Source organism: Talpa occidentalis, unplaced genomic scaffold (assembly GCF_014898055.3).
Source record: "Talpa occidentalis isolate TD23 unplaced genomic scaffold, MPIMG_talOcc4v2.1 talOcc4.6, whole genome shotgun sequence".
Taxonomy (NCBI): Eukaryota; Metazoa; Chordata; class Mammalia; order Eulipotyphla; family Talpidae; genus Talpa; species Talpa occidentalis.
In genome coordinates this window covers 67,731,813-67,751,835 of record NW_023604972.1, presented here as the reverse complement: position 1 = coordinate 67,751,835, position 20,023 = coordinate 67,731,813, and the positions used below count along the sequence as shown (strand labels likewise).

Below are 20,023 nucleotides of genomic sequence, written 5' to 3'. Positions count from 1 at the left end.
AGGAATGGGAATAAAGAAAAACTGTATGCTCACCTTTAAGAAGCTGTCAGCAGCACATAGTTGTAAAAAGATCTGAAAGCCTTAGAGCTTGGCCACTCACTCACTTAGGAAACAATTGTGTGAAATGTTTGAGGGGGAAGTAGGTAAAGTAACAACAGAGCTTACCCTCAGAATTGCAGCTTGCTACTACCTACTTTAGGTCCAAAATGCTGGTTTTGTTGAGAAGACATACTAACAATGACTTCTCAATGGAGGGAATTAAGGGAAATGCTAGAGAAAAAACTTACTAAGACATTATCAGTGATTAAATGTAAGTAATTTAAAAATAAATATGCATTTTATTTATATTAACATGCTCTTATTAGTTTAAGAAATGTTGTTATACATATTGACCTATACAAATTATAAACTAAAAAATGTATATACAGAAAAACTTTTGTTGAGGTAAATTTTTAACTATACATGTAAAACTACACATGTGAATTTTTCTTGACCTCATGGAAATCTGGCCAAATCCTTTGACCTCTCTGGGTCTCATTATCTTATCCATAGAGTTGGGATATAGCTACAATATCCACTTATTTGAAAGAAATTGGATTTAAACAACTAATTCTAAGGATGCTAGTGGGCTCTTGAATATAAAAGTTTTTATCTACAGCAAAGGGAATTACTCATACCTAAAAGCTAAAAGGACAATTAGAGGCTTAAATTGTGCAATATTTTCTTACCTTCTCCAGAGGCAAACTGAATCAGACATTTTAACTTAAGATGTTAATATAACTCAAGCTGAGTGTTATGTCTTTCAGTTAGGAAGGAAAGCAGGGGTAGAAAGAAAAAAACTTCTTTTCACTGGGAGATAATCTAAAGAGAAATCTACAATTTCAAATATAGACAACCTCAGTGAACATGGATGTAAAGATTTTTAACATTTACAATCTACTCTATTCTAGCAGTTACATATAACTGTAGGATAATACATTTTCCTATTTACTCAGTATATGAGTTATCAATATGAATTAATATTTCATGCAAAAGTATAACTGATGGGGCCTCCCCGGTGGCGCAGCGGTTGAGCACTGGGTTGCGAAGCTGCCCGCAGCCTCTGCGGCGCCGGTTCGATCCCCGGCTGCTCCCCGGCCACCGGAGGAGGGTCCCACATGGCGCGCAGACCTCTCCTGCCGCCCGCTGCTCCCCTCACCAGTGTACTTCGGTCCTTCTGCCTGCTCTGCTCCCCGCTCTGGCTCTGGTGAATTCTCTCACCCTCCTGTGCTTCTGACTGTACCCAGTGCATGTATAAACGAAACAAACGAACAAATAAATAAATAAATAAATAAAAAAAAGTATAACTGATGATACTTTATCTTGTGAGAAACTGATCGCCTTAAAAAAAGAAAACTCAATGTACTGAAAAGAGTACCCTGCCACATACTTAGTGCGTATGTGAGTTTTTGATACACACTAGCTATCAGTAGGAGAAAATAATCAAGTACATAAAATAAGGTAGATTATAATCTTTGACTTGATTTAACTGCCTTATGAAAAGTAAATTATCTTTAAAGGAAAGTATTTTTGGTTATAACTTTAATTTTATTGATAACTACTGATATATTTCTGTTTAGTTTAGGCAGCATGGAAGGCTCCAGAGAAGATATTTTGCATTTAAAAGAGTAATACCGGGCCTCCCCGGTGGCGCAGTGGTTGAGCACTGGGTTGCGAGCCTCTGCAGCACCGGTTCGATCCTCAGCCGCCGGCGAGGGTCCCACATGGCGTGCAGACCTCTCTTGCCTGCCTGCTTCTCCCCTCAGCATTGTACTTCGGTCCTTCTGCCTGTTCCGCTCCCCGCTCTGGCTCTGGTGAATTCTCTCCCCATCCCGCGCTTCTGACTGTACCCAGTGCTTGTATAAATAAATAAAAATAAATCTTAAAAAAAAAAAAAAGTAATCCCATAAAATTCTTTACTTCATATTATAGAAAGACAATACATATAGTATAGAACTGTGCTATTAATACATACACTGGCTTCATGTGAATAATGAACACTTAAAATGTGGTTACCCTAAATTAGTCAAATACATAGATTTCAAAGAATTAGTACAAAAAAGAATGCAAGCAATCTTAATGATTTTTTACATTGATTACATGTTGAAATGTAATATCTTATATATATTAAGTTAAATTGACATATTCAAATTAACTTAAGATACTTATTTTTAATGTGACTGCTAGAAAATTAAAAAGTGCACAAAAGGCTCATATTATTTTTCTATTATTCAGCACTGCTGGAGAAGTAGCTGACTCAATTACATATTAATATTAATCCCAAATCACACTGTTAAAGTTTTCTATCAGTATGGTATTTGAGACAATATACTTAATATATATTATAATATACAAGGTTCCTGAGCTTAGAATCAAATATATTTTTATTCTTAAAAACAAAACCAAATAAAACCTACTCTAATCATTTTCTTCATGTGCTATATACTGGCAAGTGTGCTAAACTTTGGTTAAGTATGATTGCAAACAGGCAACTGGATCTAATTGGGTAATAGAAATTTTCTAAAACTGGATTGTAGTGATGGCTGTATAACTATACATGTATTCAGGAGTAACTGGATTGTATACTTACAACTAGTAAGATGTACAGCATGTAAATTATACCTCAGTAAAGCTGGGTTGTTTTTTGCTTTGTTGAATTTTAAAGTACACACTATAGTTCAGCACATCTAAATAGCCATCTAAAGCTGCATATAAATTTCAGGTAATTCAAATATATTTTTTAATGTGACTTAATAGTGCAACAGAGATTTTTTTTCCCCATAATGTCCATTTTACCTGTAGTGGGTTACATTCAACAGTGTATATGTAATCATTAATTGGAGGTACAGTTTGAAAATGACAAAGGGAGCATTAGAGTACTAAGTTAGACAATTTATTTGCCTTTAGGGGCACCCAGCTTAGGCAACAACAGCCCTTGTATAATGCAAAACTTTGTCAGAAATTCTTTACTCAATCTGATTACCCTCTATTTGGGCATCTGCTGGTATTTCACCATTCTAAACAAATACTGGAATATAAGAGAACTCCAATACCACCCTAATAAGATCAATTGAAAAATATATATGAAGTCAAAATCAACATTTAACAATTTCAATGGGAAACTGAAAGCTAAACTACCAAGTTTTCTTTCCCTATTGCAAAAGAAAAAAAAGCAGCAGAGAAATCCAGCAACTCAAAAGTTATAGTCAATTCAGAAAAGGCTATTGGCAAGGTAAGAATATAATATAATTTGTACATTGTCAGTTCTTGAAATAAGTTATTTTCATGCACTTGATCATGATGCATTCTTGTGCTTTTTGTAGCTCAACACATAAATATCACTTTCACCCATATTAACAAAAAAAAAATCAATGGAAAACCAATAATATTGATTAACACAAAATGAACTCACATAGAACATTGAAACAAATTTCAATATGTATGTATGTACACCAACATAAATCCCTACAAAAATTTGCATACACATACCATTGCCTCAAGTTCTCATTTTAGAGGTAAACCGGGTGGTTAGTTCAAAAGTCAAGAGAATTCTCGGAATGATAAAATCATTTAGGAATGTTCATTTAAGGCAGCCATAGAATCAGAGGACTTATTATGAGTCCATTCTAGTAAGAAAAGACTCACTCTAGTTAGGCATTTGGATACATCTACAAGTGCATTTTTATAATTCCAGACTGAAATTATAAAACAATTGTGAAAGTTTATGAAGTAGGTAGTGATATTTTGCAAATTGAGAGATACCTTTAAAACTGACACATGCATAGAACAGTCATTGAATGTGATTTTCTAAAGTGATTATTTTCCTTTTACACAACCCAGACTACATCATAATCAATGTGGTGACTCCAGCACATATTTGGCCATTTTCCATACAGTCTTATTCATGCATAAATGCTCTTAAGACTCTCAAATTAAATTCACAAAAGATACAAATATATTTTAAAAATATATTCACAAAATAATTCTTTCTAGGTATCAAATCTGAGTTGCATTTGAATTGTACCTGAAATTACTATAATATCTATTCTGTTCTTATTCCTGGTCTTTTCAATACTTAAAGTAGTATAACTCAATGGACAATGAAATTTATTTTTATAAAATATAGAGTAGAGATTTCTTTCTCAGTTTAAGATATTGGCAAACTCATAGAGCATACCACAAGTAGAGCACTAATACCCTCCAAGAAAATTAAAATATTTACAAAATGTTTATAAAGCTAAGTAGATTACTTAACCCCAAAGAATGAAGCTGTATTTTCTCTAATTTCCCAGCAGCCAAAATATTCATACCGAGGCACTATTCAAGTTCTTACGTGTTTGTGTTACAGAACTATATCTACTCCTTGTGATTTCTGTCATACTCTCCATTCCTGGACACAATGCCATACAAAACAATGTGCAAATAAATGTTTGCAAAACTGAAATGCCCTCTCTTATATAGCTACTTACTTTAGGATAAAATAAATCAAAAACATCCCAAATTTTTCTAGAGGCTATGAGAAGAGAGGAAAGGATGATTTTTTTTATAGCTAAATACAAGTTTGATGTATTACGCCTTTTGTAAGGTTTTTCGTAAATCATCATAGAAGCTGATTAAAGTGCTTGCCATGGCTGTATCCACTGCAGACTGAGGAACCATCCCACGTAGATCTGTCTGAATATAGCCTGTTAAAAGACTCTGGTTTGGATTGTCTTTAAGTGGTACACAAAACCAGCCACAGGGATAGTTAAAGCCACGCACAAATTCCGGTCTGTTTTCATTCCAGTCAAGACTTATGCCTAGAACACAATTTAAAAATAGTATTTTAATAACAATAACTGACAGTAGTCTAAAGCTCACTGAAGATACCAGATTTCTTATTTAAATATCTTCCTTCTAGTGCATGTAGATGAACATTAAGCTCCAAGAGTGACTATGCAAGAATTAAAAAGATAATTGCCAAGTAGAATTCTGACAGGAGGCAGTAGATAGGTAATGGGGAAAGTTTGAATCCCTTCAGTATAGATGACATCATGTCATCTTGGTAACTCCTTGGAAACTACAAATCTTGGCTGCAGCAGAGAAGCCTCCAGGTGCCAATAATCAAACCTAAGGCACTATCACTACTCCCCATAGGCTATACCATATCCAACTTTGGCACTGGCTAGTTAAGAATAAACAAGGAGCGATTTACCTATAACTGCAAACTCAAGTATATACTATATATATAAAAATATTAATTTAGCTATATTTCATTTTATATCTATCTACCTAGATTTTTTTAAAAGATTTATTTATATAAGAACTGGGGTACAGTCAGAGGCATGGGAAGGTGAGAGAATTCACCAGAGAGCGGGGAGCAGAACAGGCAGATGGACTGAAGACACTGCTGAGGGGAGCAGCCAGTAGGCAGGAGAGGTCTGCGGCACCATGTGGGTTTCTCCCTGGCCGGCCGGGAATTGAACCCGCGCTGCAGAGGCTACAGACAGCTTCACAGTGTGGCACTCAACCCACTGCACCACTGGGGAGGCCCGATAGATATTTTAGAAATAGATATTTTAGAAATCAGGAGCCCCTAACAACAATATTTTTAGTCTTAAAAAGAAAAAAAATTCTCAGCTCAAGAAAGGGAAAATATTTTCACACAAACCAAGTCTATATTTTCCTATTCATATGACCAAAAACTGTTTTCTAGTGTCCCTTAGAAGGAAATCCATTTATTGGATCCTTTTCCTAGAGGCAGTCATGAGATCCATATTTATTTGCTATCATCTAAATTGGGAACAAACACTTGTCAGAAGTATTTCAAAACCCTTCCTCATATTGTCATTCTAATTCCTAGGGTGTAGCATTTACAAAGCTCAGTGACTATAGAATGAAGGTTAAAATATATATCTTACATAGAAAGAAACATCCAGCTAAGAAATTTCAAATACTTAAAACAAAATGGAAGAAAGCATAAAATTTTGAGATTATTACCACAGGATAAAAGTCCCTCTTTATAGCCCACAGTATAGGAGAAATCAACAAACTCTCTTGGAGAAATTATATTCCAAAGCTGACCAGCAGTAGTATAACGCATCACACAACAATTCTGAAAGAGAATGGATAATAGGTGTTACTACTAAACAGATAGACTCAATTATTATGTTAATCTTTTGTAAGAAACTAGTAGGCATTTAAAATGTGCAATAATTATAGTTAATAATTTTTATGGTAATTCTGAAAGATTTATATTTCTATTCTATGTCTCACTACTACCATAAAGACATGAAGATAATACATATAATCAAAGCACAGAGAAGTTGCACAGCATCCAAAATGTCTAATTCAATACAGCTGTCTTTTATCTAATATGACATTCAACATGGAAGCTGGTAGTGCAGATTATAGATATTTAAGATAAAATCCACAAATACTTTGATTAAAACACCAGATGTTTCAATGAAGAAATTCAAACATGGTAATAAACAAATTGATAGACAAAGAAAACAAGTCACTTTAGTGATATAATTCACTAATGTCTTCAGTTAACATTGTCATATTTAGATTTTGCTTTTGGTTTACTATTAATGGAAAACCTACATACATCTGCCTAGAAATTTAAATATGATGGTTGAGGTGATGTTTTTGGAATTTTAAATTTTAAAACCTCAACTACAGTTTTACAATTATAGATTCTGGTAAATTTTTTTTAAGCAGCAAGGGTGTAACTACTGTGGAAAACAAACTCAGGTCTGACTCGCAGTCATTAGTTAATATGAAGAGACTCATGCTTCTTAAAATGTACAACGATTCCCCTGTGAGACCTCTGTCATGACTACTTACTCTCAAAGCAATGAATACAATGAATATAAGTAAATGCATGTGTTCATACTCACATACTCTCTTTCACACACAGAAACACACACACACACACACACACTTTGAAGTACTGATTCCAAGAAAATACCTCTTCAAATTGCTCTAAAATATCCAAGGAAGTCATTAAGCTGTCCCAATCCACACGACAGGGCCCTGGGCGTATATGGTTTATGACACTATTTACAACATCATCTACGATACCTTGGGCTTTAAAGCTGGAGAAAAAATATTAAAATGAAATGCTATTAGCATGAAAAATGTCGGCATGCCCTCATAACTTAGCTCACTTCAAAAAGATCAACATTGAAGATTTTTTTTAAGGAGAGTAAATCTCAACAATTCTGATTTATTAAGTTTTATCAAGTATCATATCAGCATGTACCATTTGTCCTTAAATCTAATAAGAGAGCTGAAGAGTATATTATACGTTGTAATGAACACAGTAAAGAGCCTTCAAATTATGGGTACAGCCAAAACAGCATGTAAGAGATTGTATCATTTATTTTTCATGCTATTCTTTTCTTGATTATACTCTAACGTGTTATTAGTATATACATATTTTACCCTTTTTATTTTTCTTCTGCTCAAATTTATTTTTCTTTCCTTTCTTTGTAATTCATTTATATAGATTTTACATTATTGTCCATTTTTATACAATGTTTGCTTTCTCCTCTCAGGTGTACATCTACATCCCATAGAATTTCCACCACCAATTCAAGCATGTGCTCTTCCCTCCCCTGCAGAATGTCTCTGATTTATAGTTGCTTGTTAATTTTGTTTTTTTATTTATTTTTTATTTTATTTATTTATATAAAAAATGTTTTACCCTTTTAAAAACTTTGTATTAGGCACAGAAAAACAAACAAACAGATCACCTAGAAATAGAATACCTTGGAATTGACTCATAAATAATTTTTTTTAAAGATATATTTATTTATTTATACAAGCACTAGGTACAGTCAGAAGCACGGGAGGGCAAGAGAATTCACCAGAGACAGAGCGGGGAACAGAAGAGGCAGAATGATGAAATACACTACTGAGGGGAGCAGTGGGCAGCAGGAGAAGTCTGCACACCATGTGGAACCCTCGCTGGTGGCCGGGGATTGAACTGGCACTGCAGAGGCTGTGGGCAGCTTCGCAGCCCAGCACTCAACCGCTGCACCACCAGGGAGGCCCTAAATAATTTAATAACAACATATTTCAAAGGTGGCATTACACATCAAAGGGGAAAGGATATACTAGTCCATAAATGATGCTTGGATTCAAGTTATCCTTATGGAAAAAATAAAAATTAAATTCCTACCATTCAAAACAATTAATTCCATATATATTAAAGACCACAATGGAAAACTTTAATACACTGAAAAAATATATGTAAGTGACAATCTTTGTAACCTAGGAAATAAGAATTTCTTGAATCTATAAAACATGAAACACAACTAATACAAAATGATTAAAATTTAAAATTTGCATACAACAGTCATATTCTGGGAGACTTTGTGTGTAATACATATGAACAGACATATGATTAAGGCTTGGGATATATGATTAATTTTTACAAGTCAATGAGAAGGACAAACAATGAAAAGAAAAGATGAGCAAGGGATATACTGATATTTTCCTGCAATGTCAATCATTATAGAAAAGTTGCTCGACTTCACTAGCAACAAGTAAATACTAACAAAATGCCATCTTAACCCCTGAGGTTGGCAGAGATTAAAACCTAGTAATCAGTACTATAATACATGGAGGGTAAAGAGGACTCTCATACTGTTACAACTATTTTAGAGAGACATTAGGTAATGTCTAGTGAAACTGGATGATGTCTATTCCTAAAACCAGGGATATACCTGAAGTAAATCACATATGTGGGTAAGAGGAAACATGTACCAAAAAGTTTACCATAGTACTTTTCAGAGATGAACTGATAACAACTGAAAAGTTTATCAGCAAACAAGTTTGCAAACACAGAGAAACATACTGCAGTTAAGTTCATACAGAAGAACAAAAGAACATACAACTCCATGGCTAACACATTATACTCAATGAAAACAAATACAAGCAAATTACTACATGAGCACACACACATCTGTGGTCCATGTATTAGCATAGTGTTCCCTTGGCACTTTTCATACTTTTCAACATCAGCTGGAAATTACTATCTAGCAGATTAACTTCCATAATTGCTTACAAGGCTTACTCCAAGTCCAGTTTCCCTGTCCTTGTCATAAATATTGTACAACTCATCTTTCTGGAAATGTAATCTTTGGTATTACACTTCAGAACATCTTTATATGATATATGGGGCCAACAATTTTAGTTTAAAAAGAGCCAGGTTCCAAGGCTGTTAATATTCCACTCCAATTACACGAGGAAATTGTCTCTACTGACTTTTTTTTCAACTGAAGTAATATGTGGATGCCCCCCTCAGGTAACATAGTGTTCCTGAAACCAGCTCATCCAGAGCCCACCACCACAGATTACTGTGCTGCTTTTCCTCCCCACCCTCCTCTCCTTGCAGTGCTCAGCTCTGCAGTCAGCTGTCAGGGGTGGTTTTCAGCTTGTTTACATCTGACTCTGAATGGAGTCACATTATATTGAGCATACCAGTGACACCATCTGGTATTTATCTTTCTCCTTCTGACTTATTTTACTTAGTATTAGGGCTGGCTTTAGCTCAGCAGTTACTATGGTAAATGAATCCACTGACTTTAAAACATAATATTTTTTAACTAAATCAAAACAAACCCTACAAATCTGACTTAAGAACTGATGCTACCAGAGGGGTGGGAGAAGGGTAGAGAGTAAAGGAAGAAGTGGTCTAATGGACTCTGGTGGAAGATTATGGATGCTTTGGTGGTGTGGTTTAGTAACATACCTCCAACGAGGAGTAAGTCTAACCCCCTAAATCATATACAGTGTTGTGAATTGTTACTGCAAAAAAAAAATTAAAGAGATTACAAAATAACTATTTTTCTGATTAAAGAAATAATTCACGTTCCACTACCAAAAAGAACAGAGAACATAAAAACTGCAATTTAGAGATATCCAATTGTTAGATAAAAACATATTAATATATAAAAACAAATATTTAAAACCAATCTGTAATTCTGCTATAGCTAATTTAATATCCTGTTTTGTTCATATTATATCTTGGGGATTTTCTTATGTTTTTAGATAATATTTGAAAAGATGATTTGTAAAGACTATAAAATATAAGTTTCATAATTTCATAATTTTTCAACTTTTTATTACTCAGGTTGCATATGATTTTGAGTACTAAAATATTATAAGTTTTATACAATATTATAAGTATTATATGCTATAATAGAAGAAACAGGTACTTAAATAACCACTTTTAATGATTTGTCAAGATAAATTCTTAGAATAAAATATGCTACAGTACTAAGTGTGAAAGAAAAAAACAAGATCTTATATATCATCCTAAGAAATTAAGATTTGATATCATTATTATCATCTTCCCATATCAACAACTATGTCTATAAGACGCATGGCCATTTTTCAGACTTTGAATTTATAAGGATGTGATTCTCAGGAAGCTTAAAATTTTTAAAGCAAAAGTCACATTTTACTGCCAATTATCATTTAATGATCATGTATACAGATATATATTTATATACACACATATATCCATATCCATAAATATGTCTATAAAGTTTAGTTTTATATATATATATTTTAAGGATTTTATTTATTTATTTACTGAAGAATTGGGGTGTAGGCCAGAGGTGCAATAGGTAAGAGGATTCACCAGAGACAGAGTGGGGAGCAGAACAGGCGGGTCCACTGAAAGATACTGCTAAGGGGAGCAGCAAGCAAGACAGGAGAGGTCTGTTGTGCCATGTGGGTCAGCTCCCTGGCCAGGGATGAACTCAGGCTGTAGTGGTGATAGTGTTGAGACCTAACCCCTAGCCCACCAGGGAGAGACAAGTTTAGTTATATTTTTTTGAGCTATGTAAAACTAAAAGAATTTACTTACAGATATCCATTAAATTCTTCTGAAGGTTTTCTCCAAATTGTGACATCTTTCTAGAAAAATAAAGATACAGAAATAATTTCACAGTTGAAACCCTGGATATAAAACTGGTAAGGTGATATCACTGGTCTTTGCATTAAAAAAAAAACAAGTAAAATTTCAAAGAGACAAGTAATTTATACCATACTGTTAAGAACAGTGATGGCATTATCTAAGAACAGTGATGACATTATCTAATCATTTACTTCAAACCAATTTTAACTATTTACCATTACTGACACATTCAGGTTAAGACATTATGAATGCTAAATATATCATTCTGAACTTGCTCAGATTTTCCCTTAAAATTAAACAATTTACACCTACTATGATAGTGTTACCTTGAATTAGTTCCTACACTTTCCCTCTATTATTTCTCAAGAAATTGTGAGTATTCGAACAGTTAAAACACTTAACTAGAAGAGTCCTGGATCCTAGGGTTGGTTCTGTCAAAACTCAACCATGCAATGGTTTGAACAAATCATACTGATAAAAAAGACTACTAACCACCCTCACAAACTTGGTGAAATATCTGAAACTATTTCAAGCTACTAATAATTATACTTTCTTCAATTGAGAACAGTATGCTTTGTTTACATGCAAAGTTATTCTTTAGGTTCTGGTGGCCAGTAGACTAGTTTCATGTCCAAAACCTAATGACAGCAGTGAAGGATTACTACGTTTCTTCCCTTGTAAGACACTAAACCACGGACTTTATCAGCATTATTTATCCTGCAAATCCACCTAAAGTATGGCTCTATTTTCCTATACCCTTTTGAAAGTTATCAACCAATTCATTAGACAGAAGATACACCCCAGTAAAAGAAATTTAACTAGGGCCTCCCTGGTTGAGCGCCATATTGTGAAGCGGTCCACAGCCTCTGCAGGGCAGATTCAATCCCAGCCAGCCAGGCAGATTCCCACATGGCGAAGCAAACCTCTCCTGTCTTGCCTGCTACTCCCCTTGGCAGTGTATTTCCTCAGTCTGCCTATTCTGCCCCACACTCTGTCTCTGTTGAATCCTCTCACCCTCCTGTGCATCTGGCCTGTACCCCGGTTCTTGTATAAAAATAAATCTTAAAAAAAAAAAAAGAAATTTAACTAATTTACCGTTTTCTTAGCAACTCGCCATTTATCATCTTCAATGCTATGGTACTGGATAAGAGTGTTTTTAAGTCTAGTCGCAAAAGCGGCAGCATCAGACAGGTCTTCCATTTTTTTCCTGTTAAGAGAGACCAAGTTAGCACTGGCAAATATCAACTGGATAAAGACCAATACGGTCTCAAATCTGGCTTCATAATAGAATCTCCTGGAGAACTGTAAAAGATAGCTGTATGTGGACCCTACCCAAAGTCAACTAAGAATATCTGAGCGTATAACTTAGACATAGGTTTGTTCTAAAAGTTTCCAAGGTAAGTCACATATAGTCAGGATAATAATTACACATTTTGAGGTGTTAAATTCATTTATATTGTTTAAAAAGTCCTATTTTCCCCCTTCTAGCAGAAGCTAATTAAAAGGAATAAATTCTAAAATTCCACTTAACTTAAAAAATATTGCTGGGCCGCCCCTGGTGGTGCAGGCAGTTGAGCCAAGCACTGTGAAGCTATCCGCAGCCTCTGCAGTGTTTGTTTGATTGCAGCCGGCCGGCAAGGCCATGCATCTGGCCTGTACCCCAGTTCTTGTATAAAATAAATAAATAGGGGCCTCCCTGGTGGTGAAGGCGGTTAAGCGCAGCACTATGAAGCTGTGTGCAGCCTCTGCAGTGCCGGTTCGATCCCCGGCGGCCTCGGAGCAATCCACATGGCGAGCAGACCTCTCCTGTCTTGCCCGCTGCTCCCCTTAGCAGTGTATTTCATCAGTCTGCCTGTTCTGTTCCCCACTCTGTCTCTGGTGAATCCTTTCACCCTCCCGCGCATCTAGACTGTACCCTGGCTCTTGCATAAATAAAATAAAAAATAAGTTAGTAAGTAAATCAATAAAATATATCTTTAAAAAAATATATTGCTGTTCCCAAAATAAAATATACAAGGCATAAACTCAGATTTTCAGCCACTGGAAATTTTTATTTTACTATTCAACCGATTTAAGACTCATTCTAGCAAACAACCACAATGAAACCCCTTCTTTTGTCCTTTAAGTGTAAGATTACACAACTCTGAACAACTTCAAAAGTATGGAAAACTCTACTGTTTTCAATCTTATTTCATTTGATAGGTTATATGTGTTATACACATTATAGGATATATTCAGGATTCAGTGAGGTATCTGTGATGAAGTCACATGAAGACTTTTGGACTCACCATTCCAGCATAAATAAATGGTTTGCAATTTTATAAATTTAATTTTTTTAATTTAATTTTAAATAAAGATGAAATGTATTATATGATTAATAATTCCAAAGATAAGCTATAGTCTAACAATATTATGAAAAGGAGACATTACTAACCTTCAAAAATAATGAATTTATGGTTGACTCTGCAATGTGATGGTTTAAAACATTTCTACAAATTCTTTGATACACTTCCCATCAAGAGGTGAAGTCTATGTCCACTTGAAGCTGGGTGGGCTCTGTGACTGCCTTAACAATATATGTAGCTGAAGTAACTGCATGTTTCTAGAGCCCAGGTTTCTTTTATAATAATCACTATAAGAGCCTTTGATCAACAAGAAAAATTTCTGGCTACCCAGAGGGGTTGACATTTGGAAAGACCCAGGTAGAGTGAAAAAGAGAGAAGGAAGGTGGGAAAGGGATAATCAATCTCTCTCTCCCTCCCACATACACAGACACATAAACACACACCCTACTATAAAGTTCCAGACCCAGAAGCTACTTAAATAGGCATCTTTTATTTCCCCTGATTTCCCTCAAATTATCTCAGTCTTCCTCATCTGAAAATTTACTATTAAAATGGTAATTGAGCCAATTGCTCAAGTGGAAACTTGCCATTTGCAACAAGTTGGAACTGGAGGTGACTGTATTAAACAAATTATGTCAAATGGGGAAAGAAAAATGCATGGTTTCATTCATATGTAGACTATAAAGAAGCAAAACAAAAGGTCAGGTAAAACCAAACCAAAACCAAGCCTAAAAATCTATAAAACTCATGCTACCAGAAGGGGAAAAGGAGGGTAGAGAGCAAAGGGTGCGGGGGAGGAATAGACTATCATGGGGGACTATGGGTGCCTTGGTGATGGGTGTCTCAGGATAACATTCACCAGAAGAGGTGTGATCTGTGATTGTTTAACTCTGAATCCTCCAGTTTTGTAAACTGATATTATCTCAATAAACAAACAAACAAACACAAACCTTGAAATCACTTTTAACAGGAATTAACATCCCACTACCTACATTGTCTTAATCCTGCTGATTTTCTTTGGGTCTTTGTATTTGCTCTTTCTCTGCCTGGATTACTAGAACTTAAATCTGAGAAGGACCAAAAACAAAATTAATGACAATTTTAGCTTAAACCTCCTGTCATAAAGTCTTCCACAATTCAATATTATATCCTTTTATTTTCTTTGTATTGCTTATCACTATATGAAACTAACTTGTTTACTTATTGGTGTAGTATATTCTTTGACCACAGCACCCTCAACTCTGTACTATAATTATTCACTTGTTATCTTCTTCCACTGAACAGTAAAATCATTGGGGGCAAAGGAATGTTACTTGTTTAATGTTATATCCCTTATGTCTGGCATGAAGGAGGAACACAGTGAAAAGAACAGAACCCCTTGTCTGCCTTATTCACTACTATATCCCTACCAACTAGAACACTGCCTACAACACAGTAGACCTTTACTATTTATTGAAGTTTGTTTCAATACTAGAATTATTCGGTCTAAACTTGTCTCCCTTTGGAGCCATGGTACAAATTTCTGCTTTACCCTAATCTAGCTCTATTCCTTCCTCCAACTCTTTAGTAAACATCTAAAGGAGAAAAGAAATTTCGCAAAATGTTTACTGAAGCATCAGGTTACTACTAAAAAGAAGATCAAGAAAAAAAAAATCTAAATGAAGTATAACTGCTATGAGAATAAGGTTGAAATTTTCAACTACCCAAGCATAGATTAGAATTACCTTTGTTTTATTTTATAGTAATTGCTGTTGATAAAGATTCCCAACACTCATGCTCCTATAAGATCTCTTTTGATTAGGCTTACCTCTTGGGCATTCCTTGGTTCTTACCGCAGTTTTAACAAGAATTCTGCTGAGTCCTTTTAGGGGAAAACCCCCACGCTCAAAAATTCCTTATCCCGCCTTCAAACTTATCACTATGTCCAGCCTTCAGTAAGCTGGTTTCACCAGAATCCCTCTTACCCCTGTTAGTAATTTTCCATCCATTGACATCCACCCTACTCCTTGGCTATAAATCCCCACTTGTCCTTGTATTTGGAATGAAGCCCGATTGTATACCATGTCTCTTTCCCCCATTGCAATAGTTCTCAAATTAGACTTGCCTAAACAGGTAACAAATTAACTTCTGGTTCTGGCTTTCTTTGACACAGTTTCAGCTCCCACTGCCATATATTCTGATTCAGTTGGTCTTTTCTGGGGTGGGCCCCAGAAATCTAGGTCCTTTAGAAAGTCTCACAGACAATTCTGTTATCCAGCCAGAGCTAAGACCCACTAATCAAAAAACTAAAGGTGACAAAAATAAATCAATTTTGTAGTCAATATTTAAATAGGAAAAGCTAAGTAAAGACAAGATATCAAAATGGTAAACATTAAAATGATACGCAACTCTTGGAGGTGGGGAAAGCTTTTCATCTACCCTCTTAGGTTCTGTATCAGAAGCCAAAAAATTAAAATGAAAAAGCTAGAGGAACAGGACAAAAAAGTACACATATTGAATTTGAAGTTAATATTTTGTATTTTATGTGCACAGAGGCATTCATAGAAAAGAAGTGTAGACTCAAAGAATGTAATCAGACCAGGGGCTATACACCACTTTAATAGCGATATATTATGGAGAAATGACAAGACCAAAAAGGGGTCGAGGCTGGGCTTCTAGGGGTGGTAAATTATGAGAAAATAAATATATAGGGGAAAGCAACTAGAAGATAAGGGTTCTTTTAGTACAGTTTGTGTGTGCTGACCATATCAGTGCCAACATTTTGTCTCCTGTGGTAAGAGTTGTTTTCCTAGTATGGAAAGGGGAGATGGAAGACTTTCACATAGCAGAATTTAGATCAAACTCTCAGGCAGACAGCAGGAAGGAAAAGAGTTTTTAGTACCTTTGCCAATTACTTTCAGCTAATAATAATTATTTTTCAAAATAACATTTTAGGGTGACATATTCCTTCAGGAACCTGGGAAAATATCTATATATAAAATAGAAAGTTCAGTAATATATAATTTAGGATCTATGAAAGTGTTGCAAAATATATAAGTATAAATGCTATCCGTACACTAAAAGAGATAAGTTCATTCAAAAAGTCAGGAAGTCAGTAATATTATACCATTTCTATTGGAAATTGCCAACTTGATAGTCAGTACAATGACCTTACTCAACGGTCTGTTATCTACAAACACAAGTTCTCAGAAAGGACTTGCAAAAGCAATTTATCAATTACTAGATCATTATGAGTAGGCAGTATTCAAAGGCCACCTGCCAGCTTTCTGTGGTTTGCAGATAAGATTTATTTTTTCAAAACTTTGACTGAAATCAAAGCCTTCTATTATCATAAACATTATCTTTGTGTAAATCTGGCACACAAAAATAAAGTAGCAAAATTACCTATAAAGATGAGAATCTGAAACTTTTTAAGGTGTTTACCTTAGTAATCATTCACGCCTGCTGATAAGTTGAGTACAAACTTCTTGTGGCTTACGGACCTTTCATGTCTAATTTCTACTCTTCTTTCCAGGACTCCCCTAAACAGTAGTTGAGACCCCCTATAATGTTTTCTTACAGCACCTCTATACTGTAATTATTCACTTGTCATCTAATATTTAGGGCAGGAACTGTGACTTTTCCAATGTTATACTTCTGATGTTTAACATGCAGTAGGAACCCAATAAACATAAAAGGGGAAAAAAGGTAGAGAGTGAACTACTCACTTATGGAAGACCTCAATATATCTAAGAGGATCTCATTCATATCAACCATCTTTGAGGTTCTGAATGACTAAAACTTCCACTACCATAACCAAACACAGTAATTTCTCAGGAGGGTCTACTATTTTATTTACCAAGCATCAGATATACACTAGGTCCTGGAGATATAAAATGGATGTAGTCCAGTTTTTGATCTCAGAGTTGACTAATTTCGTCTTAAAATCTGAACTGTAACAAAAACAACAATAACTAAAATTTAAACATTTCTATTAATAAATCTATGTAAGGTTGAAGTCAAGAGGAAGGAAAGAAAGAGAACAAAGTGCAAACTTTTAAAGTTCTCCTTTTAGCCCAGTGAGCTATTAACCAGTCAGTTAATTCTCCATCACAATTCTTGATGAGATTTATTTTTCATTAAGATCAAATCCATAAGAAAATAATGGTTACTGTCTAAAATGATATCTCTGTGAGGGCAGACATAACAAAGCATCTCTGGAAATATATTCCACAACCAAAGGGCATGGGCAGTATTGGAGCTTTGTATCAAAGTCTTGGTGTTCTCCTAATATAACAGGGCATTCACACTAATTCAAAGGAGCACACACAACATACGCTACTGCAATCTCCACTTGTGGAGAATATCAGAAGATTGTTTTAAATCTGGAACTCTCCTAATTCTTTTATTCCCTTTCTTAACCTTCTATCAGGAAACTCTCCAACTCTACCACTTACATGTCAGTGAGAACAAGCACCACTTAATCATATCAGAATCTAACCACTCTATATAAAATGTTAAAAATTTTGGACAGTCCTATGGTCAAATGCTGAGCAATGGCCATCTTCATTTTTTTCCTTAAATTAACCTTTTTGTTTCTGTTTCTATGTCCGTGGTTTTGAAAAGATCACTAGCATAGAGTGCCTTCAGAGTGGGTAGAGCCCCCAAGTTAAACATATTCTTGAGGTCTTTGACCACTACTCTATAGTAAAATGACCACAGGTTTTATTTTAAGTATGAAACATAATAAACACTTTAACCTCTAATAAATTGTGAATGCCATAAATATGTTTGTACCTATGTAGTATGTCAGAATTCACTTGTTAAAGAAGCTCATATCAGAATTAACCTTCCATTACCAAATTGCTATAGGTTTATTTATGTGGATCCTTCAACTTGGCATGTCAGAGATTTTTCCCCAAATGTTGTGCAAACCAAGGCTTTGTAAATTATATTTTCTACATAACATAAAAATTCTACTATACGCTTGATTTCCAGTCAATCTTGAATCAGTAATTCAGCTTTTCCAACTCAGTTAAGTACAGTTTTTCATTTTTGAGACTGGCTTTTGCAAGAATGCAATAGGGAATCTTACTTTTGCAATGTGACCAACAATCCTCTATTCAGTGCTCACTTTGGCTTAGTTTAGGACAAATTACTACAATGTTGAGACATTTTACAACAATTAAGACAATATTAAATTCTACTGATATCTATAAGTTTGAGTCCAAATGATTGTTCAAACTTCCAATATTCTGATCTTTTATTAAAAATAACAATACCTAAAAATTATTAATATTTTACAATGTGGTCAGTCTTTGTGACCATTTTAAATTGTATCGCTTCATTTAATCCTCATAAACAACTCTGAGATCTGACCTTATTATTAGTACCCCTATTTTCCAAAAGCAGAAATAGGGAGGTTATGTCACTTGCCCAAGATCACACAGCTAATAAGTGATGGAACCAGAATTTCAACCCAGCTCTCTGACTTCAGAATCTAAGTCTGTTTTGTAAATCGCTGGAACCTGATCACCTATTATTACAACAGACTTTAAACATCATGTCATATTAAATTCATTAAATTTTGTTCTGGCCCATAAGCCCTTCTTTGCCTCCCCAGTCTCAAGTAATCTTTCTTAATTGCAAATTAGAAAGGATATAGTAACACTAAGTTATGAGGAATTAGATGAATTAATGCACTTTGTAGGGAACTTGGAAGCTGGCAAGCGCCTAATCTTGCTGTGAGAGGATGAGGTGCCCATACGGAATCTGTGCAAAGAATGGAAACCAGGAAGCGCCGCGACCTCAGAAGAGCATGAGCTCAAGGAAGCTTCCCCAGGGTCCTAGACGACAGGTTATTACCGCGCCTCCCCACTTAACAGGACAAGCAACTGAGGCCTAATCAGCGTCCAGGTTCTTCAAGCGGTGAGCAGCAGAGAAGAGCCGCAAGCCCCGGGACCCTTCGCCCCTCGCCCTCCCTGGGCCTGGGCTCTGTCTTGCCTCTGAGGGCCACCCGCGCGGGGGTCGGCTCCTCCGGGGGCTCCCCCCCCCACCCTCTCCCCCGCCCCCGGCCAGGAAGTGATCCGGGAACCGCGCCAGACGCGGCGTCCCGGACTCCCGCCTCCCACCCCCGCCCTTGCCCGCCTCACCGCCACGGCGCCGGGCGCCTCTACGCGTCTACCTGAGGTGAAGCGAGCAACGGACGAAGCTCAGGCGCGCCGGACCCGTCCCACACTGAGAGCTTTCAGCCACACTACCCGTTACAGCCTCTGGAGTGCCCGCCCGCTGAAGTTGCGGGAGGCAGAGGCCAATGAGCGTCAAATCTCTGCCAGTTGCAACCAATTGGAAAGCACCCAGCGCTCAAGGGCCAGCTAAGCCCCGCCCCCGCTCGAACTCGCTGCTCGGGGTGGGGAGTTAGTGGCGGCGGTGGGGGCAGCGGGGTGTGTTTGCTTGGATTGGCTGGCGTGGTCGCGTGCGGAGCGCTGATTGGTCGCTGGGAAATGGACTGATTCCGCGTGGGTGTGGGCAGGCCCGGCGGGGCGGGGCGGAGGAGTAAGGTGCGCGTGAGCAGAGATAAAGTGTGTGTGCGTGTGTACAGAGAGAGAGTGAGCAAGCAAGCGCGAGAGCACTGAGTTGTGTCTGTGTTGACTGGAGCTGAATGTCCGGTGGTCAATGAATTGTGAAAGAATTTCTCAAAGCAGTAAAACTGAGAGAAATTCAACACGTAGAGGTGTGGATGATG

General features: G+C 36.2%; 1 protein-coding gene across 3 annotated transcripts; it reads right to left on the bottom strand.

Annotated features, from left to right (window-relative positions):
• Positions 1 to 1,166: 1,166 nt before the first annotated feature.
• STARD4 (StAR related lipid transfer domain containing 4) lies at positions 1,167 to 19,655 on the bottom strand. 3 transcript variants are annotated; one of them, XM_037529632.2, is made up of 6 exons: positions 19,463 to 19,655; positions 12,050 to 12,161; positions 10,904 to 10,953; positions 6,992 to 7,118; positions 6,019 to 6,133; positions 1,167 to 4,838 (listed from the first exon to the last, which is right to left on the bottom strand). In XM_037529632.2, exons 2-6 carry the CDS (start codon positions 12,152 to 12,154, stop codon positions 4,609 to 4,611), a joined length of 627 nt encoding a protein of 208 aa, XP_037385529.1. In that variant the 5' UTR covers positions 12,155 to 12,161; positions 19,463 to 19,655; the 3' UTR covers positions 1,167 to 4,608. The 3 variants fall into 3 exon arrangements, with proteins under 3 accessions (XP_037385529.1, XP_037385530.1, XP_054544234.1); XM_037529633.2 differs by lacking the exon at positions 19,463 to 19,655 and adding an exon at positions 19,431 to 19,456; XM_054688259.1 differs by lacking the exon at positions 19,463 to 19,655 and adding an exon at positions 18,374 to 19,271.
• Positions 19,656 to 20,023: the final 368 nt, after the last annotated feature.

Bases quoted from the DNA above. Each gene is read 5' to 3' on its own strand.
- STARD4 (XM_037529632.2), bottom strand. From the start codon at position 12,154: ATGGAAGACCTGTCTGATGCTGCCGCTTTTGCGACTAGACTTAAAAAC. The intron at 7,119-10,903 runs GTAAGTAAATTC...TTTTTTCTCCAG, and splicing joins GAAGAATTTAATGGATATCT to CTTTAAAGCCCAAGGTATCG. The intron at 4,839-6,018 runs GTAATAATCTCA...ATTGTGTTCTAG, and splicing joins AGAGGGACTTTTATCCTGTG to GCATAAGTCTTGACTGGAAT.